Consider the following 23,308-nt stretch of genomic DNA (forward strand, 5'->3'; position numbering starts at 1 on the left):
GTTTTCTCAAATTTATGCAGGCACTGCAGCTGAAAACAAGAAACTGGTACCATGCCACAACTGCTCATGTATGCATTGTACCTATTATCTACAAGTACAAGATTTATGGCTCCTAGCCTCATTAATGGTTCAAATATTGCAAACTATTATGCCTAACAGAATACAGCTGATTTAGGCAACCCAAACAACCTGCTCACTCAGTCATACCATTATTGGAGTTATATGCAGTGTAATCCCGTTCAGGTTTACTCAAAAGTCAGTCCCACTCTGTTGAATGGGACTTCAGTCACTACTAGTAATGTACTTAGGACTGAAATCTCAAACTGGTACCCAGCCATCTGCCAGCCATAAGGAATTTAATCGACAGTTGTAGCTCATGTCCCACTCCAGAGATTTTATCAGATAATATCTGTGTATTTTGACTTAACTAGATTGTGAACCAGAACTTTTAATATTGTAGAAAATTATATTATATTGGAGTAGTATGGCTGAAGTTAGAATGATGCATAAGTCTACATTTTTCAGCACATATTTTCAAAGCCTGGACCTCTGGAATCAAACAAAACTTTCAGGAAAGCTGTGTTTTAAATTGTTTTAAATTTTTAATTGTGTTTTTAAATTGTTTTTAAAAGCTGTGTTTTTAAATGTGTATATTTGTTTTAATGTTTTAAGTTACTGTAAACCGCCCAGAGAGCTTCAGCTATGGGGCGGTATATAAATGTAACAAATTAATTAAATAAATAAATAAATTAAGGACAAATTATTTTATAATTTTATAGCACTACAGATGGTATTTTACAGTAAAAAAAAAGCAGGTCTCTGCTCCTAGGAACATATAATCTAAAAGACAGAAGTGGAGGCACAGTAGTAGCTTTCAGGGGACTGAAAGTATGACTTGGCCTTACTGCTGACAACTGGCACTGCTATTACCAGTTTATTTATTTATTTAATTTGTATCCCGCCATTCCTCGCAGCAGGAGCCCAGGGTGGCAAACGAAGCACTAAAACACTTTAAAACATCATAAAAACAGATCCTAAAACACATTAAAACAAAACAGCATTAAAAACATTTTTTTAAAAAAACAACTTTAAAAATGGTTAAAAACATTATTAAAAAACATATTAAACAATTCTGACACAGATGCAGACTGGGATAGATCTCAACTTAAAAGGCTTGTTGAAAGAGGAAAGTTCTCAAAAGGCGTCAAAAAGATAGCAGAGATGGCGCCTGCCTAATATTCAAAGGGAGGGAATTCCACAGGGTAGGTGCTGCCACACTAAAGGTCGTTTCCTATATTGTGCAGAACCTCCTGATAAGATGGTATCTGCAGGAGGCCCTCACCTGCAGAGCGCAGTGATCAACTGGTCATATAAAGGGTAAGACGGTCTTTCAGGTATCCTGATCCCGAGCTGTATAGGGCTTTGTACGCCAAAACTAGAACCTTGAACTTGGCCCAGTAGCAAATGGGCAGCCAGTGCAATTCTTTCAGCAGCGAGGTGACATGTTGGCGATACCCTGCTCCAGTGAGCAGTCTCCCCACCACATTTTGAACCAGCTGCAGCTTCCGGACCAACCTTAAGGGCAGCCCTACATAGAGCGCATTACAGTAATCCAGCCTAGAGGTTACCAGTGCGTGGACAACAGTGGTCAGGCTATCCCAGTCCAGAAATGGCCACAGCTGTCTCACCAGCCGAAGCTCGTAAAAGACACTCCTAGCCACTGAGGTCACCTTGGCCTCTAGCAACAAAGATGGATTCAGGAGCACCCCCAGGCTACGGACCTGGTCTTTAAGACGGACCATGTCCCCGTCCAAAGCAGGCAACTGACCAATTATCTGAACTCGGGAACCACCAACCCACAGCACCTCCATCTTGCTAGGATTCAGACTCAGTTTATTGGCCCTCATCCAGCCCACCACCGAGTCCAGGCAGCGGTCCAGGCCTTGCACGGCCTCTCCCAATTCAGATGTTACGGAGAAATAGAGCTGGGTATCATCAGCATACTGCTGACACCTCGCCCCAAAGCTCCTGATGACTGCTCCCAAGGGCTTCATAAAGATGTTAAACAGCATGGGGGACAAGATGGTACCCTGCGGCACCCCACAGCACAGCTGCCAGGGGGCCGAAAGACAGTCACCCAATGCTATTCTCTGAGAACAACCCTGGAGATAGGATCGGAACCACTGTAAAACAGTGCCTCCAATACCCATCTGACCAAGTCAGCCCAGAAGGATACCATGGTCAATGGTATCAAAAGCTGCTGAGAGATCAAGTAAGAACAACAGGGGCGCACTCCCCGTCCTTCTCCTGATAAAGGTCATCCATCAGGGCAACCAAGACCGATTCAGTCCCATAACCAGGCCTGAACCCAGACTGGGATGGGTCAAGATAATCTGTTTCACCCAAGAGTACTTGCAGTTGCTGCACCACATCCCTCTCAATCAGATTCCCTAAGAAGGGGGTATTTGCAACCAGTCAGTAGTTGTCACAAACCAATTGGTCCAGGGTGGGCTTTTTCAGGAGTGATCGAATCACAACCTCTTTTAAGGTGGCTGGAACCATTCCCTCTCGCAATGATGCATTGACCACACCCTGGATCCACTTGGTCAGACCCCCTCGGCAAGCTTTAATAAGCAAAGTGCAAAGGTCAAGAGGACACATTGCTGGCCACATCATCACAAGCACTTTGTCCACATCATCAGGCCGCATCAACTGAAACCGTTCCCAAGAAGTTGCAGCAGACGTTGCACTGGACACCTCATTGGGGACTACAGTAGATGTGGATGGGGCATCAAGACTGCTACGGAGGCGAGCAACTTTACCCTCAAAGTGCCTTGCAAACAATTCACAGTGGACCTCTGAAGGGTCTAAGACTCCATTTCCTGGAGTTGATGTCAACAGACCCCTGACAATATGGAAAAGCTCCACCGGACGGCTACTTGAGGATGCGATGGAGGCAGAGAAGTGGGCCTTCTTTTCCACCCTCACCGCCACACAGTAGGCATGGTTATGATGTTTTACTCGTGCCCGATCAGCCTCACAGCATGTCTTTCCCCACTTGCGCTCTAGCCGTCGTCCAGCCTGTTTCATTGCCCTTAGCTCACTGGTGGACCGAGGTGAAAGCCGGGCTCCACAGTGCCAGAGAGGGCGCTTGGGAGCAACCGTGTTGGTGTTGCTTGGCCAACGGCACCCCCCTCCATTGCTCCTGCCAGAAGAGTGCCTAACAAACATACTCCATATTCCTGAGCTCCTGCTGACACTGTTATATACATCCCTAGGCACAGTGCACTGTATGAACCAGGACACTCACTGCCTCAACCAAGCAAATCAGTCTGCAAAAGCAAAGCTTCTTATTCACCATTCAGCACCATTTATATATTCAGACATATGATTTGCCACAGCAAAATATCATATGCATAGGATTGGCTACACTGGCTACCCTATAATCTATTAGAACAACACTAGCACAAACAAGCAAACAAAGCTCAACGCCAGTTAATTTCTAGGTTCCTACAAAATATGCACTGATGGAACACCTTAAGGATTAGACTGTAGTAGTAACAATACTGTGATTTGCATACATTTAGTTTCTTGAATGTAATGAAATTACATCAGAGTGTATACAGTTTACAGCAGACAGTTTCTTCAAATTCCTTAAAATCACACAATTAAGTTTTTAAAAACCCATGATTTGCTTGTATTTTTATTCTACTCCCAGATTCATTTTAGTCTGATTAATAAAATATAAAGACCCATAGAAAAGATTTTAAAATTGCAAGCTTCCACGTTTAAGGAATAAATGTTTATGTCAAATATAAAATAAAAAATAGTCTCAATTTCTACAACCATTCAGTAAGTAAGCCACTGACAGAAATTCCATTTGGTCTATTGCAGCACATTAATTTGAAATAGTTTAATTCATAACCTTTCAGACTTAATGACTACATGTCCACATTCTATGAACTCCTTATTGGTTTTAATCAACTAGACTACCATTTGAATGTGGGGCTTGCACAATGGAGGGAAACATTACACACATGTATTATTAATGCTAAAAGTGAGGGAACAAAAATTGATTTTCTCACTACAGTCTTTAATGGCAATAAATATAAAAGTAGCTTCAGGCCCAGATAAAGATCAAAGAGAGCACAATCTCCATGGTTTCTCAGGTAAAAGGAGACTTGTATTAGAATTCCTGAGCTAATCAATACAAATGGACGAACTGCTAGGTGGGAGTGAGTGCATGATTCCATCTTTCAATGGCACATGAGGTCTGGAATGTTTTGCCCAATCATGCAAATGTTCATCACATAAATCTTTTATCTTCCACTCCAGTGTCCTTTCTAGGTTGTCTTTTTTTCAGTCCCCCTCCTCCCTCACCCACAGCTTCTCCTTCGCCCCTTGATTTTGGATTTTGAATGCTTAGATTATGGCATTTCTTATTCCTATCAAGCTTTTTCCATTTTTTATATTTGCAAAGACATACACAAACATGCATAGCTATAGAACTATATGTTCAATGCACCTAACAACATACATGATCTTACGACAACTTTTAAGCAGCGGTAACGCAGCCGAAGCTCTGCTCACGGCTGGAGTTCGATTCCAATGGAAGGAGGAAGTCAAATCTCTGGTAAAAGGGGTCAAGGGTCCACTCAGCCTTCCATCCATCCGTGGTCGGTAAAATGAGTACCCGGCATAGGCTGGGGGGTAAAGAAAGGCCAGGGAAGGAACTGGCAAACCCACCCCATATATACGGTCTGCGTAGTAAACGTCGCAAGACATCACCCTAAGAGTCGGAAACGACTCGCACTATAAGTGCGGGGACACCTTTACCTTTTAATAATGATATACATAAATCAAGCTCTTTCATTGCTTGAGCATTAAAAAACACTTTGCTTCTCTGGTGTCTGCTCTTTCACAGCAGACTGGCCTTACTGCAAGCTTCCTGTTACTTTCAGTCCTAGGACATAACATTCCTCACAATACATATGAATGCAACACCAATGTGTATGTTTCTAATCATTTCTCTTAACACAGCATTTGGTTGAAAACATACATTTTGGACATACATTTCTGTGTGCAAAGGACAATACAGCATACAAGAGACAGATTCTGGCATGGAAAATGCACACTGGAAGCTGCCTCAAGTCTCTGAAGCTCCAACACCTCTGTTCATTTCTAACTACTGCCTTCTTAAAGTCAAATTTCAATACTGAAATCAACATGAAATTCAATGGTCATAACAGAGATAGTGAATTCATCTATTTCAGTTAATGCTTGCTTATTTAGCATTCACTTTGAATGAACACTTCACCTATGTTATTTTAGTAATCCTTACAACAACTGTAAGGTAGGTCAGTATTATGGTAAACTGATACATGTAGGCAGGGTTAAACAATCTTCCAGCCTTCAGATCCACCTCTACAATCACCTTCTCCCACACACAAATGTTATCACAGCAAACTCAGGTTTGTGAACATACTATTGCCAAGATAACATGCAGTTCTGCCCTCAGAGGCATAGAGAGGATTTATTTGTTTTCATCAACAATAAATAACTGAAAAAAAGAATTATAATTAAAATTAGAACAAAATGCAAAAGTTTGAAGAACAGATGCACCATCCTTTTGTGTGGTACATAATTATCAAGAAGAAAAGAGGCTTTTGATAATTAAATTATGTCCCTGTTGTTACAGTCTTTGGGATCTGTAGAATAACTGAAAATCCAGTCTTCTGTATTCAAACAAGGTAACAGGGAAGGTAAGCAACAAGATGAAAGAAACATGTGGGAAGAAGAAGTTGGGGTATCAATTGTATGTGTCATCTAGGCAAGGAGTGAGATTCCCAGGTCATAATAGCAGCTGCTATTTGGGGAAAATGTTGTTACAGTCAAAGCATTCCAGATGCTTCATATACCATTAAAATTTGTGCAAGATATTCCTTCACATACATTCCACTTCATTTATTTTATACAAATTTTATTATCCAGCCACCCATGCCAGGTGAAGAGCAGATTTCCAAGAACGTAAAACCAGATGCTTAGCAACTAAGGGTGCAACACATCTCCTAGGTATTCCAGGCTAAGAGGCTGCTTAAGTGGGAGGAAGGGTGTTGTGCCACCAGGCTCCACCGGCAAAAGTCACCCACCCCATGTGCAGCCATGGTGCCACCAGGGAACTCCAGCACCACCTGTGCACAGCTGGGGCCCAGCTGGCTCAGCCAAGACTGGTGCAAGTGGAGCTGGCAGAAGGAGGTATCATGGGGCAGAACTGAGAGGAGGAAGACTTATGCTACATCCTCAGCCTGTTTTGAGCAGTCCTGCGGCCCTCTGTCCCGGCAGCCAATAAGCCAGGAAAGGGGGGGGAGGAAACATGCATTTTGTTTCCTTCCACCACACCCTGCTGGCGCAGCCAGCATCCTTGCCTCCCAGTGGCACCTGAATGGCAATTAGATGTGTCAGCCCTTTCTACCAGCTCCGCTTCTGCCGGCATCCTCCGAGTTCAATTGCTCTGCAAGACAGTTTATTTGGGTGCCCATCCCAGTGGCATGATTTACAGAGTCTGGGCCAGCCCAGCACTGCAATTTGCATGGTGGAGGAGTGGGCACTTGCCCTTCCTCTCAAACACATATATGTTTCTTCATACAGTCATTCTTTTAAAAAAAAATAAATAACCCGACAAGACACATCATGTCTCCATGTATCATTACCAGCCTCTCGGGCAGCCGGTTTCATACATTACATTTGTGGTGGAGGGCAGTGTGGTTTCTTCTCCACCACATAAATAATGCTATCTGTGTCAGGATAAAATGTAATATCTAGTGGTTCTCAATTTAATAATATCTACATTACCTTGAAACAAAGGAATAGCACCAGACCCCAACCAGGCCATATTGAAATTTAAAGCTTTTTTTTAAATGAGTAAATAAGGTTTTAAAAATATGGTCTGCAATTATAATTTAGAATAGCAGAGTGTCACATTGCACTGTGTACTGTTCCAACACAGTCACATAACACAAAAATGGTATTTCTCCTTCACATGTTTCGGGTGACTACTTCATCATGTTTTGCTTGTACTGGAAGTCTGAATTTTCAGACACAATGCCAATTTAATTTTCATATAATTTAATTTAATTTTCACTCCAAACGCTGTATCACCTGTGTGTACCTCAGGGAGACAGCCACTTTTACAAGCACTAGGACAGGCAGGACATATTACATCAAACAGAACATCACCTGCAGGTCCTGCAATATAGTTTACATCATCGAGTGCAAAAGACCAGGATGTCATATCCAATACGTAGGAAAGACCACAACTGACCTACACACGTGCTTCAGGAACCACAAGTCGGCAATTTTGACAAAAAAAGTGGAGCAACCAGTTGCAAAGCATTTTAACATTGAGGGTCACAGCCTGTTGGACTTTTCCATAACAGCGATAGAGATGCCAGCAGATCCAGCAGCATTGACCAAAAGGGAGAACTTTTGGATTTACTCCCTGGACACATTGGCACCACATGGCCTGAACCTGGAGGACAGTACCACCACTACTTAGCTTCTGCCAATGAAGCCCCTCTGAACATTCCATCCTCAAAGCTCTATAACTGCCACCTTCGTAACAGCAGTTGTATGTTAGCAGCTGATGAAGGCGGAAGCTGAAACATTTTGTTAATATAATAAAAACCTCTGTTTGGTTAATCACAATTACGTTCATATATATTTTTAGGTGATTAACGGAATCCTTATAGGGATCCAGAGCAAGCTTGAGTGAAGTTCTGTTTGTTGCTTTCAAAACTGTCTTTTATATATATCATATTTTATTTATTTTATTATTATTTTTACCCCACCCTTTTTCCAAAACTGGAACTCACGGCGGCTTCCAGATAAAAGCACACATATAATTAAAAACATACAAAAGTCTAGATTAAAATCAATTAAACAATTTACAGTATTAAAACCATTCATACATACAGTTAAAATAATTCAGACTCAGGTTAAAATAATACAATTAGACAATAGCAATGCAGCACCCTTCAAGTCCTGTCCTTAACAGCTTTCCGTTCCAAAGGCTTGTTGAAATAAAAAAGTCTTTGCTTGCCAACGGAAGGACTGCAAGGAGGGGGCCATTCTTGCTTCCCTAGGGAGTTCCAAAGCCTCGGGGCAGCCACCAAAAAGGCCCTATCTCGCGTCCCCACTAGTCGTGCACACTAGTGATATCATGCACACTGAGAAGTGCTCCCTAGCATATGAAATATTATATAGCTGTGTGTGAGCAAGTGGATATTATTTTCCTTTTTAAGTAACACAGAACATATGGAATATGGATTATATCAGCACTTCTCAAAATTTCCCACCCACAAAAAAAGCCTTTCATTTCTAAAGAAACATACATTATATACCACAATGAGAATTTAACCAGTGAGAAACTCTTTTCTTAGGGTATTCCTTAGTTTGAATTAGTTTCTTTATTACACAGTAGAGGTATATGTATGAAAGTACACAGTAAGACATCTATATTGACAATATGCAAGTTTAGTTACTTTCAAGAGACTGATTGATTAAATCAGCATAAAATAATCAACAAAAAAGTATTTTATCTGTTGACATTAACAGATTTGGCCACACAAATGGCTAAATTTTAGAGACTATCATGATGCAAAACACACAACGCATAGCCTACAACATATATCCTGGAGTTTATATAGATTTTCCTCAAAGGTTGTGCTATGACAGGGAAAAAACACAAGGGGAAAAAATCAGTGACTATGTTACTTTTTCCTCTGATGTCTGTTAACAAGAACTGCAATGTATTTGCCTGTGCATGTTTACTCAAAAGTACATCTCGCTATGTTCACAGGATCTGACTCCCAGAAACATGCATTTATGATTGTAGTCATGGAATATTAATGATCATTTCAAAATATTTTAGAAGCAGAATGGGTAAATCTAAATAAACTAGTGCTAATATTAATCACTTGAGTAGCAACCTGAAGCATATACAGGCATATATGAATCCACTAAAATCAGATTTCTATTTACATAATCACCTGAATTCAGCAAAGGGAAGGTAGACACAAAATCAGATTTCTCTTGCAGAAATCCCTTTCTGTATAGAAAGAACATACAGGCAGTGTCCTTAGCTAGATTTCTCACCCAGCAGCTACAACTATTGCACATTTTCTTTGCTGGATCAGACGCACTCGTAGCACCAAACAGATGACATCAGTTACTCATTTCAGTAGGGGCAGGGCTAAATTCAGACCCAACTCTTGTTCCTCAAAACAGGCGATTATCTTTTTAGCCCATGCACACACAAAGATCTTGCTGCACTTAAAGGTCTGTGGATAGGGGCCAATGTCTTCCAGATTAGGTTGTTTGAGTGCCCAAATATGAATGCTTGGGTATGGACTGCAATACAAACATTCATTTTACTACTCACTTAACCCTATCAAGTTGCTAAGAATACATAAAGTGATTGCAGAATACAGACCTTGAAGATGCCTTAAAGTCACATGCCAATTCTGTTTCATATATTCCAAAACCTGACAGTAAAAAGACCCAATTGCTTTAATGTTATTGTGTTCAGTTTCTGTCAAAGTGAACACACTACTCTTCCAGCTGCATTATAACTCACTACAAAGTTTATCATTAATATTTTCACAGCAGAAAATTCTAACTAGTATCAGACTGAAGTAGCAGCTAAGGACATTTACGTCGCCCCATGTCCTTCCAACATCAGCTTATAGTTTTAATAGGGTTGGTAGCTACCTAACATGTCTCAGCCTTCCTCAGATACAGATATACAAGGGTTTATTTTTAAACTTTTACCAGAATTATTTTTGGAAAAAGAGATGGAGAAGATAACCAAAAAAACCCTACAAAATGAAACCTGGATCAGCTCCAGGACAGCATATTTTTTAGCAGTTTATTTGGCAGCAAGCCAGACATGAGAAGTGTTCTTGCAAAATGGACACAGAGAGACACTCAAATGCAAGTTATCAATTAATGCCTCTATCAACATAATCACTAATGTCTAAAATCAAGAAGCCTGTTTGATAAATAATTTACTTGAATTCCAGTTTCTAACACACAGGTCTCAACTTCTTTTGTAATATACTGTTTTAATTCTCTCTAATTTTTCTGAATTTTTTTATCTTTCAGAAAAAAATGTGGGAAATAAACGTTAAAAACATAAAGTGGTTATCAGTATTATTATTTATTATTATCAGTATTATTATTTATTATTATTCTAAACCTCTGTTCTCCTCAAGTCACTTAAAGTCAAAGTCAGCAGAGAAACATTTGTAATGGGATTTGACAGACACAAAGTACTTTTTAATACCTAACAGAATCAAGCAGTCATTTGAATTGATTTGTATGAGTAGTTTTCACATTGTTTCTTAGTGAAATATCCCTTGTTAATACATAAGTTCTTATTCTCCGTTTCTTCAATGGAAAAGATATGTTCAGTCCTGCAAAGATTTAAAGTCAGTATCACTTCAACACATGATCTACCTGTGGAAAACATACAGAAAGAAAATGTGCTGGCATTCTAGAAACCTGTGCGATGAATCAATCTGTATAGACTTAAAGGTCTCTGATATGGCTTCAGAGGAAAACCATGCATGTTGTGACTTTTTGCCTTTCTGAAGAGCAGCTTTTCCTACAGCTACCAATAAGAACCTTAGCCTGATGCATTCCAAACAGCTTTGTAGCCGATAATCACAAGTGCATTATACTCCTAGTTTTTGTTTCTGTAATGTTTCCTATAAATAAGCTACTCAGAATAAGTAGCAAGTAATCCTCAGACACAAGACTGTTAATGGTATCTTATCTTCAAATTGCGATTTCCTCAAGGATATTCTGAAGAATCATTAAGTAGGAAATGTCTTTGGCCTATTTCTTGTAAAATATTATTATGTAACTGCAGTTACAGTTTCATAGCCTTTTCAAAATGCAACATCCAATTGCTGACTTCCATCCCTGAAAACATATGATTTACACTAGCTAGTATAAAGCATATCAGTTCCAAGGATCTTGGTATCTGGACTAAATAATACAACATTTTCATTTGAAAGGCAATTTTTTAAAGTGACGCAATAAAATATTCAGAAGCAGAATACATAAAGTATTTTTTTTCTACTTACGTTCACATGTGTCCCCTTTCTGCTGGTAACCAGCTTTGCAGATACACTTCCCAATAGGTACTAACCATTCTCCTTCTGCACTACAATGCATTCTAGGAGAGTTCTCAGCCTCTTCTTCTGCGCTGCTGACACAAGTTCCTCGAACCTCAACAAGGGAGGAGAACTCTGACCCAGTCACTGTATCTGGAAAAATAGCTAAGTTCTCAATAATGGACCAGCACTTCTTGTAGTATACTTTGACAGAAACCAAAGCAATGCAGGCACCTACATCCTGAAATGCAAGGTAGAATCCTTTTTTTGACAGAGGTCCAATCTCTCTCACCTCTGTGTTAAGTTTCATTTTTCTCTCCCCAAGGTCACCTTGGGTAAAGCTTTCATCAGCTGCAATAGTATCTATTTTTACATACAGGTTTTCTCTGATACTCCTGCCAGTGTCATAGTCTGTTTCATAATAATGCAAGTTGAATGTTTCTTTACATGTCCCCAGGACTCCAGGAAGGCTATTACAATCCCTCAGAGTAAATTTTAGTTCTACAAAAATCCTTTGTGCATTGCCTTTTGCGATCCAGTTAGTCCGAAGCCAGTTATTTTGGTTAGGTTCCATGACTTGGCATACCTGGTATGTTCGAATAGGTGTGTAGTTTTCATCCAGCCCACTAATTTCTTCCCACTAAAACAAAGAAATAATTATTCAAATTAAGAAAGGCTATTTAGCACACAAAACAAAAAAAATCATATTTCTTAAAAATACGAAGACCTTAATTGTGGTGAAACACTGTCAGTCTGATCCAAACCCTACAAAAAATCAAAGGATTTAAACTTTTCTTGAGTAGCCAGTCATTTTAATGCTTGTTCTGCATACTGCTTTTAAAGGTTTTCATTTATGTTTTAATATTGCTGTACATCACTGATATTTTATGAGAAGGCAGTATATAAATACTTTTATAAATAAATTATATTTCATAGGCCAAGATCCAAATGGAGTATGTCTGATATGGCAGTTTCACTGATTTTCCAGATCAGCTTCTCAAACAGAGCAGGTTGCTATTAGAAGCCCTGCTGGGTGCACTAAAACTTCCTGCACCCACCCTGCCACTGGATCCCAGCTAAGGGCTGTGATACCACAGCTACAATCCACTTTGCTGCTTCTTTACAGCTGTCTAAGACCAAGAAAATGCACAAAGTGTGCCATGGAGAATTTCAAGTGGGTGCAAAGAATGCCATGCCTGGATAAGGCTTTTTGTCACATATGTATGTATATGGTAGCCAATGAAAGGCGGAGCATGTAATTCTAGTCATCAGGAACTACAACCTTAAATATCTACTTTGTATATTAGAAAACGGAACAGAAAGTTTACATGCCTAAGAAATGAACTGTCCTCAATTCTAATTATCTGAAACAGATTTTTTTTCAGAAATAAAAAAATTATACCCTAGCAACTGTTTGAGCAGTACATTTAACATGAATTGAAAAAAAGAAGATAATTGTTTAATCTAGTGTCATGGTTGCACACATTATTTTTTTCTGAAGGTGAGTATTTTCTTCTAGCTCAGCTTTTTAGAGTGAAGATAGAGGTGATTTGGTTGTTCAGGGAAAAACTAGTTGACTGAGTATGGTTTGACGCACTTGCCAAACTGCTAATCCAAAACAGTTTTTGGATTTTGAAAATGAAAAATATTTTAAAAGATAATACAATCATTTTCAAAACTCCACTCATGGGATGCTCCCACAGGCCAAAAGGGCAAAGTTATTTTTGCAGAATTTCCCTTCTCCTGGAGCCCATATGACTCCGAAAATTTGCTCTGGAAGGTTAGGGGACTGTTTGTAACAGTGTGGGAGCTGGTGTTTTAGGGCAGAAGAGGAACCAGTGAAAGTCACTTCCCCACTTCCACCCATGAGAACATCCAGTTTGTGGAGGAGAAGCATTTGCCAGACCCAATTGAATTCTAAGAACAGAAAGAGCCTTTCCATAAATGCAAAGATAGGTCTGGATCCAATCCAATGATTTTTTGTTATTATTTCCGTAACACTCAGCAGGTCTTGGAGTGAATCAAATTGGGTCCAAAACATTCATCTTCTTTTAGGGCCAATTCATTACTCAGGACTAGTTATCTGTAACACTAGTGATTAAGAACAGATGATGCATCACACATACACACACCCAACACCCAACCCCAGCTTTTCTTCTTTTTTGTTAATTGAATTTAAGTGCTACATCCGTACTGATATTGACAATGGTTAACAGTAACCAGATTCTTTCTTATCCAAGTTTTACTAAATGCTTTCAAACCCTGGTCAGCATCACTACTGTTTTTGCTGGTGTAGCACTTAACTGTAGTTAGTAGGTAACAAGCAGGGAAAATCTGTACCAGGAGATGGAAGAGGCTGAGTAAGGGACTTGGCAATCCCCACACATACTCCTGCCAACTTAACCATGGTAAAGAGATTGCCCAACTATCAGTTGTCATATCACTATGAATGACTCATGGAACACAAGCACGAACAGAAAGACTGGCTTACCAACCTCAAAGCCATGTATCACGCAACTGTTCACAAGCTTATTTGACAGCAAATGAGATCATTTCAGTGTTGGTTTACTACTCTAAGAAAAGCAGACACTGATGAACTGATGCTGCAACTTATTACCGCAAAATATATTAGGTTATAAATGCTGAAATGCACAGAAGATGTAAATATAAAAACGCATTTTCAAAATACTGCTGTATTTATGTTACAATATGCATAATACAACATGATAGCTTAATGAAATATACAGACTGTTGCTTTAGTTGAGCTGAACTAATAGTATTCCCTTTAAAAAAGAAAGCATATGAACGTACTTTATATGAAATCAGACCATTGGTCTACCTAGTACAGTACTGTTTACTGACTAGCAGGCAAATGACTGCCCCACCCTTGTTACCAGAGTTTTTTAACTGGAGATGGCTCCTGGGACCTTCAGTAATAGAGCACACGCTTTGCATACTGAACAATGTTCCCATCCCCTTGCAAATCTAGTACATGATCAGGCAAATATTAGTGTACTTCCAGTTACACTGAAAATGTGTTTTCATGTATATATTAACAGACACACACACACGAACTTAAATCCATATTGGCATCTTAAGGAGTCACTGCTGTAAAACACATTCACATACAGTAGGGCCCCACTTTACGGTGTTTCGCTAATGCGGCGGTCTCAATTAGACGCAATTAGACTAAAGTCCCACTCATATGGCGCTTGTTCCGCTTTTACGGCGATTTCGGGCGTTGCACACCATTCTATTCAATGAGTTCTGCTTTTCAGCCGTTTTCGCTTTCCAGCAGGGGTCCAGAACGTAACCCGCCATATGAGCGTGGCCCTACTGTATACTACAGCAGACCAAAATCAAATTGCAACCTTAAAATGATCCCATTTCCTGGTCTTCTCATTAAGTTAAGATTTATTTTAAAAGAGTAGAACTTGATGGAAGTGGAAATTGATGGGAGCAGGCAGAATGAAATCCAAGTACAATTTAAGTGGAATATAGATCAGTTGTCTATAGTTCAGTGTAATTAACACAAGATATCATAAACTAGTTCATTGCTTAGAACAGTAGACAGTATCATGCTTGGTATCATGAAGGTAAAAATATTTTGTCATTGTTGTGAGAAATAAACATCCAAAGACATACTGAAAATGCAAACAAGTTCTGTGTTTGCAAGTTTTGTGTACATATTAAATTTCTTTCCTTGGTTGGAGTATCAGATGGTAACTGCTTATCTTTATATACTTGCAACTAGATCTAAGCAGTCAGGAACTAATGTTTGAGTGTAATTTAAACTAGGACAATGTGAAAACCACCTTGAGATAAAATGTTTCAACACATTATATTGATATCTCTGCTCTAGTGTGTATGTAACCAATTGCGTAAATGTCTTTATTACCAGAAGGGTGCTTGGTACTTTCTAGAATTATAAAAATAATGTAATGGCTTTTTTTTTTGCATTAATGAATGAGACCTTGGTTTGATAAAATGGAATTTCAAAAGCCTCACTAAGAGCACTCAAACTATCTTTTTTTGTTTCAGAGTTGTCAACCTCTCCTCTAGAAACTCTTGAAAATATATTTCTAAATTATTTTCACAGTATGTGGTCTCCAGCATATATAACATACATCATAAATGTAGAAGTTGTCCTTTTTCATTTGATAGCCTAATAAAAATTATAGATTTAGTCTTAGGTACAATACTTTTCTTAGACTTCCGTATCTTAATTAAACCAATGTATGGTCACAGCACTGACTGTCATTGAAGGGCATCCCCAGGACTTTTCATCAGCATTTATCTCCAACCCCCCAAAACAGGCAAGCATGGCTTCATTATCTCAAGTATGGAACATTACAGTCTGCTTACAATTGTTCTTTCCAACCCTCAATTTAAAAGGCTATCATTAATGTGAAATGCTAATATCTGAGTTATTACTCACTAAGCCTTCCGCTCACATTACATACATTTTGAAAGCCTTTACACTTACTTCCACCCTGTGCTTAGATTGATTTTACAATCTTACTTTTTAACTAAGTCAATGTCAGGGTTTCATTCTCCTTATATACAAGATTTGTTACACTTTTATATCCCCCACTCACCTTTTACTCTTTTGGTTCCAGCTTTTTATAAGCTTTTTGTTCACAGGCACTCCAAGACTACCCTGTGTGAGTTAAGAACTACCTTAAATGGTGGGCAACCCAATCCTCAAAGTGCCAAGACAGCACATACTCCATTTTAATTAAATCAAACTTCATCAGGTGAATTTAAAGGATGTCTTTCTTAATATTAATTTTAAGACCATTCTATAATGCAGTCTCAGAGACATTTGAATGTTTTAAAAAATAATCTAGATTCTTCAGAATTATATTCTGTCCTTTCATTTCATTGTTTTTAAGCAGATGTGAGATGGGTATTTCTCACATATTCAGATGAACAAAAAAAATAAATTTGAATTGGTTCCCAGTCTGAGTGAGAATGACTTAATTATAGAATTATCAGTGTGATATTAAAATACACCAGGATAAAGTTTAAGTAAAGTTGTGAAAATAAATATATAAATTTCATGTTTTAGTGGCAGAAAATTTTGTATTTAGATCTACAAGTTCTACAAAAGTTTTTAAATGCTTGAAATATTGATTTGATTCTTCCTCTGCTATGAATGCCCATAAGTTCTGGATGTTTTAAAAACATTCATATCATTAATTTATAGCAAATATATTTGAACTATACTTCCTTTCCCAACAAAAAGTTTACATATGTAGGTTAAAATTTGCTGAAGAAAATTTGGGGGAAAGGCTAAATTTAAGCTATAAATATTGTCTGTGGGATTTATTTTTCTCAATTTTTATGATATACTTACCCCATTAGGAGGAGAAGAAATCCATTCCAACTCTGTCTGTTGTGCTTTAGAATCCAACAATATTACTGAAAGAAAAAAATCCTTGTGTTAAGCTATTTTAAAAATTAAAAGTTTCACTTATTAACTTATGTTTTCCTTAAAAATTAATTCATAAAGGAATTAACACAGAGCGACTGAATGAACTTCCAGAAATGAAGATGAAAGTGTTCAGGTATTTATTAGGTAATAAAAAACAGAATTTTATTAAGAAATGTCAGATCTATATTTTGTACTGTGTTTATAACACAAAATATTTTTCTCCTTCAATTTTGAAAGTGAATTTCATATGTAATATACATTTAAATACACTTTTAAAATATTTTAAATATGTAATAACTAATTGTAATCTGTACTAGGCAAAGGTGGATTAGGGAATGTGAGTTACACTACTATTAATGTAAAGATATATATAAAACAAGGTATACAGGGGAAATGTCAAAAATACATATAATTAATGTAGCACTTTTCATTATCAAAAAGCATACATACATTTTAGCTTGACAATTCATCATTATGCAATAATACATACACACATGCAAGGTAAGTATGTTGAGTGCCATGAAATATATTTTAAAGTATCTATGATATAATCAAACGTTAAATACAATGGGAGTTTATTGCCACTTCAACGAAACAAAGCCAACACTATAAAACTGAGTAGAAATTACAATTATGGTAAGAAACTTACCTGCTACATAAATACTACTTCTGACTCACTCCAATAAACAAAACAAACACAAAAGGACCTATATATGGGCAGTAATATAAATGTATTTATATTTTGCTGAATAAGAATATAAATATTATTATAAAGCTCTGCTGACACATTAGTGCACATAGTTCCATAACACCTTTTAAAACAGTTGGACAGTGTTGAAACTCCAAACCATTTGGATGAAATAATAAAACATTCTTTCAAATAGCATCCTTTTGCTACCTAGAGATATAAACCTAGCATTTTATATGCTGACATGTTTTAGTCATCAGTACAATAAATACCAACTTATTGTATATTTTAACAAAAGAAAGCACCTTTCACTTTAATATAACCAATTAATATAAATCAATATACAGCCTGCAGTCCTCTATAGACTTGTTTAGCAGTAAGTTACACTGAAATCCCTGCAGAAGTGTGTAGCTGATTGCAGTATTAAATTTAAAAGTACGTATTGTCACGAGCACTATTTGAAATACATTCATTTATGCTGACATGTTTTAAGAAACCAAGATTTTCCATCATAATAAAAAAAACATGTTTAGCACTTTTGGAATAGATTCAGGTATTCCCAAATTTCACAACCAAACCATATGTAATGGAAGTAATTACCACTGATTTTAATTCAAGTACAAGAGGACTGCTGCCTTACAGCCTGATCGCCTATGCTTGCAAATGAGCAAGTTCCACTGAGTTTAATGGTGCTTACTCTCAAATAAATGACCACCAAGGATTGCAGCCTTAAGACTTAAAATATATTATGGAAATATAATTTAAGACAATCTTTTTGTGCCATCTCATTGTAGAAGCTCAGGCTCTACTCTAAACAGCTTCAATTTTTGTTTAATTATTTAATTAATTAATCCAGGTATGTAAGGACTTCAGCTATCATTGGCCTTTAACTAGGAGTTGATAAGAGTTCTGTGTATTGGGTTGCTAATTAGAGTCCATGCTCATAAATTTTGCTAAAAAACCCATAGTATATGTTTAAAGTCTGCCTGTCTTTTTCAGAGCATCTACTGAAAAAAAGTCAGTTGTACTAAACATTCCAAGCAGGGCTCCAACAACTCAAACATATTTTGTATACAAAATTATAGCGAAAAGGGTATCTCTCTTCTGAGGATGTAAAAATTTTTAAAGTGACTAGTGCGTGTTAACATGATTTTTCAATATGATAAGTATAGTCCTATTTTACAATACTGACTTCTGAACAGCAACTTTTGGGAAACAGAAAAAAGAACTGCTTTCACAGGTGTCCAGAGACCCTTTATTCATACTTCACAAGAAAACTTCCCTGAAGTTTTTCCAAGCGCTCAAGACAAAGCTTTTTTTTCAAAGAAACAAGCTCCTTCAACAAACTAACCAACTCAAACCAGGACCATAACAACAGAAAGTGAAAGACATTTTAGAAGCTGTTTAGAAAAGGCCTCTAATGAAATCTGTAGCCCACACATTGGTGACTTCCAGCTTTACTGCGTAAGTCAGACCCCCACTGATTAACATCTCAGAAATAAAGGACACAGCCAGTGTAACTTGTCAGATGGAGTAGTCTTTTGCCTATGAACACTGGTGCTACTATTTAAAACTAGCAGTAGCTAATCCTTACGAAGTCACATGATTTTTGCCAACTGTAACCTTTGCTATTTATCCCATAAAGGTATATGGATTTTGCATGCCATTTTATTATGCTATTTTCCTAAGATATGATCCAAAACCTCTCCCCTGACTGTCTCACAACCAGAAACATTTCAAGGAGGCGCCAAAGAGATTATCCATCACACTTTCACACCTGATATTATCTAAATGGTTGATTAACTCATCCTCCCCCCCTTTTTTTTTTTTAATGTTTTTGTGCTGCTGTAAACATACTATTCATCTTGGGACTAAAGTCTGAATGGGAGCTTGTACCATCTGCTTTGGACCATTCATACTCTGGCCCCATGGTGGGATTGACTGTGCTCAGTAGTCAGGACAAAAAAGTAGTTTGGGACACCTCAAAGCCTCAATGCACATATCTATTAAGTATTTTAAGGTGTCCCAAGTCGTTGTCCTTACTACTCACCACAGTCTGTCTCACCCAAAGACTGAATGTGCCATCCTTTTTGTGTTTGCTTTAACAAACTAACATAGCAGCTCCTTTGGAATTTGTCAGTGGGGAATGAATATTGTTTTGTACATGCTCAGAGACACTTGATTACTGCTTTTCATATGCCAGGCCTTAACCCCAGTATTGAAAACAAACAGCAGAATCCTATCCTTCTTTACTCAAAAGTAAGTCCCATCTACTCACAAGTAAGGAATGCAGCCTAAACCTCAAAGACAAAATAATCCCTGAACACACACACATACACACACTGTTATACTATACTACTATAATACTATATGTACTTCTTACTATATAGCTCGGGGTTATGTTTCGTACGTAGGGGGGGAAGGAGAGGGAGGGCCGGGTCATCGGCCTAGGCGAGATCTGCCCAGAGCCCTAGTCAAAGGAACTCCTTCGCCCCTCACCCAAGAAGGCGGGAAATGGGATGGCAAGAGTCTCCTTAGGGCTCCGGCCTCTCCTCAGCTGACTACATACTCGAGGGAGGGCTTAAGGGAGAGGAAGCGACAGCGGCATCTCTGCTTCAAGCGTCCCAGAGAATCCCGCCCCCCCCTCCACTTCCCCGGCTGAGGCAGCAAAGCGAAGAGGTGCGGAGAAGCCTCTCGGCTCAGCAAATGAATACTCTTGACTGCCGCCGCGGGAGCATCTGGTTCCTGCGCTTCTCCTTACTAAGCGCCTAAACCAGGCTTCACAAGTGCTCCCCACGATCACCAGTTTTGCTTTCAGCCTTTACTTTTCCCAGACCAGCATCTGAGCCAAGCCGGCGGGATTCGCTTAGAGTAACTGTCTACCGGAACGGAGAAAACTGTTCACCAACCTAGATGGATACTCGACCCTGGCTCTCTGCCCCCACATCACCCTATTTCAATAATGAGCTTCTGGTACTCAACCCGATTCTCCTTTCAAACGATTATCAGGATGCCTGAAAAAAAAGTGTGCCTTCCCCACACAGCTCTGTATTTGTTGGCCCCCGCCCTTCTTAATCTTTTTTTTAATGCACCCCCCTCCCCAACACTCAAACAGCACACGCCTCCGACTTTCCTTTTCCGACAATGATGAAAGCGTTAGCGGGCAGGCAAGGAGACGATCCGCCGCTCTGGTTTATCCCGGAGTAGAACGGAGTCAAAGTTGAGGTGAGTTTTCCGAGCCTGCCCCAGGTAAACGCCAGCGCCCTTAGAGATCAAACCATATACACACACGCTTCAGGTTTTTTCCGTGTCAGCTCCACCAAACCTAAAGTCAATCCACAAATTATTACTCGATTCTAGATAAACAGCATACATACACTGAGGTGACACAACCTCAAGTCCCTTCAGACTGCCTCTCCCGCACGCAAACATACTCCATAGCGGGTGGAAGAAGCAGACCGTTCTCCACCCAAGATTTCGCCCTCCTGCAAGACTGTTTTGTTGTCTGTCGCTTCCTTTCAACCTGTCTCATCCTTTCACCGCGGTTTTAGCATTTCAGACAAACTTTTCATAGCCACCCGAAGGACAGCGCTTGATTTTCCCCACCCACTGTTCCTCGCTCGGTGTACGGCACATTTTAATTGAGAGAGAAGCCCTCCTTCCTAGCTCCGACTATAGGCTTATAAATGTATTTTACCTCATGGCAATAGCTCCGAAAAGCGATAAGAGCCCTGATGTATGTGTGTGGGGGGGAAGGCTATTCTTCCACCCTAAGACATTACATCTCCTTTAACACATGTTAACAGTATCTCAGATTTCCCTAAGGCAAGAAAAGGGATGTATTTTTGCATCTCGTGGGAAACTGTTACCTTTCAAATGTCTACTATCTGTACATTTGTAAATGAATCTTCGATAGATTATTCGAAGCCCCCGTTACCATTCAGGGAGAATGTTAGCTCCCTTCCATATACAAATATGTATGTATTATGCAATGTGCACATAGAGCGAGCGGTGGAGGTAATGCACATTTTGTAAAGATATATACACACACACACACGACAAAATACGCATCTCTGCATATATGATGCAAATAGTTCTACACGAGCGTGCTCGGCTCCGCTTCTCCCTTTCTGACTGAACGCCCCGAGAGCTGCACTGTCACCATGAAACGAACAAGTGGACTGTCTTAGTACCTATTATAGGTGACACGGATGACTAAAAAGCCACGTCCTCCTCCTACCCTCCAAATTCCTTTGGGATACACCCTCAGTCTCCAAACTCCTCTGCAGCCATGGAGTAGGTCGCTAGCTTCATTCCTTCACAAACACCGGCAGTCTCAGCATAGAGAAAATATTTTCATTTCTTAAATTTATTATGTTGGTAGTGGGGAGGGTTGGAGCGGGAGAATTGCACTGGTTATATTATCAGTCACGCTGTAAGTTGTAACCTAGTCGTGAGAGAAAAAACTCCCCAGCGATCCTACCAATATGCCCCCCCACCCCGCGAGCACATACACCGACCTGAAAGCATCCCAGGCTTTGCATCACGTGTAGTCTCTTATAAACCAAAATCCTTATAGGAGATGCATCATTCTTACAGACATCCACATATATGTGCATACACACAATCGGGGCGCAATCCAGATCTGTTATCTATGAAACGGCACTTCAACAGGAAGTAGGCTGAGGCACTCGACATGGGGCTGCGGGTGCCAATCGCTGTCCTTTCATCTCTGCTGTGTTAAAGAAAGAGGATAGAAGGGCTGCATGCAGTTGCAATCTCAAAACATTCTAACAAGCCTTCGCAACAGAGAAAGGCAGAGATAAACTTTGTTTTCGGTATCACCTTACCTTCTTTTGCAGCCTGTGCCTCCCCCGTGTGTGCAAAGCGAAGCAGCCAGATGCAACATAAAATAATCCATGAAGAGATCCTAGTTTGAAAAACCATGGTGCGTGAGGTTGAGGTGTTTAAATATATCTAATTACATGTATGTTCAGAGAAAGACTGTAAGGCGCTTGCTGTTTCTCCCGCTGCTGCCACTCGGCGGGTATTAAAGAGCTTGTTCTGCAATGGGTTCTATTTCGCAGTGCTCTTACACAGAGCTCTTCCCCGCTGCCTTCTGCCTTTCCCTACTCGTTTTTTCTCTCCGTATTTGCTGCCTGCGAGTCTCCGACTGCAGACCGAGCGCTCGCACCACACTCCAATAATATCAATAGGCGCGGGGGGAGGAGGGGGAAAGGGGGAAGGGCCAAAGGAGGCCGAAGAGCCCGTCCTTCAGATTGATTGGCAGGGAAGCCCAGCCTAAGAGAAAGCTGAATCCCAGATTCCGGAGGCTCAGCTAGGCAATGAATCGCTCCGGAGGTGGAGGCGGAGCTAGACGCCTTATCCAGTCAGCTGCGAAACGTATCGGGTTACAGCTGGTCCCGGATTCCCCTTCAGGTTGTGGTATTCTTCGTGCTCGCTTGCGGGAAGCGAACGTAGATCTGTCTGAGGGTCAAGCTACACGTTAGCTTAAGCGTGCTCTGAAAAAGCGAGGTTGACACTGCCACTTTTTTTTAAAAAAGGAAAAGCAGCTGATGAGCAGCTGTTACAGAGAGGAGATCAAACTGCAAATAGCAACATCTCCTTCTTCCCTTCCCTTGCCTTATAGCAGAGTTGGAAAGGATGAGCGAATCACCACGCACCCCTGGCAACTCAATGCCTCCTGTTCTGAATTCTGCCGCTTTTTTGCAGGTGAAGCACGCAATAGAAGGCAGTGTTGCTCCTGCCTCATTTCTCTTGCTCACCCCCTCGGTGCACCGTGGCAGTGAGGACTGAGCGCAGTGTGTCGCCTAGACTAGAGAAACTGGAAGCACTACCTTTGCCCAATCACTTGCCTTCTGGCCAGTGCACCATTGAAAGTCGTTGTGGAAGGATCAGCCATCTGATTCTCTCACACTCACCTGCACTCTTCCTCCTGGTGGTGCAATGGGGGAGGATTGGGCCCAAGCACCCAATCCTTCCCAC

At 39.8% G+C, this 23,308-nt stretch overlaps 1 protein-coding gene across 6 annotated transcripts in view; it reads right to left on the reverse strand.

The window, feature by feature from the left end:
• Window positions 1-23,091, reverse strand: part of EPHA7 (EPH receptor A7) — a 259,070-nt gene extending 235,979 nt beyond the window's left edge. For 2 of the 6 annotated variants that reach the window (XM_061623356.1, XM_061623354.1), the window contains exons 1-3: window positions 22,153-23,091; window positions 16,537-16,601; window positions 11,148-11,817 (exon numbers count right to left, since the gene is read on the reverse strand). In XM_061623356.1, the coding sequence (XP_061479340.1) occupies window positions 11,148-11,817; window positions 16,537-16,601; window positions 22,153-22,249 (832 nt within the window). In that variant the 5' untranslated portion in view covers window positions 22,250-23,091. Of the gene's footprint in view, window positions 1-8,476; window positions 10,473-11,147; window positions 11,818-16,536; window positions 16,602-19,685; window positions 19,884-21,822; window positions 22,015-22,152 lie in introns of those variants that run through there. The other 4 variants (XM_061623360.1, XM_061623357.1, XM_061623358.1 and 1 more) reach the window with 4 other exon arrangements.
• Between the last annotated feature and the right edge of the window lie 217 nt (window positions 23,092-23,308).

This window comes from Rhineura floridana, chromosome 4, assembly GCF_030035675.1.
Source record: "Rhineura floridana isolate rRhiFlo1 chromosome 4, rRhiFlo1.hap2, whole genome shotgun sequence".
Classification (NCBI taxonomy): Eukaryota; Metazoa; Chordata; class Lepidosauria; order Squamata; family Rhineuridae; genus Rhineura; species Rhineura floridana.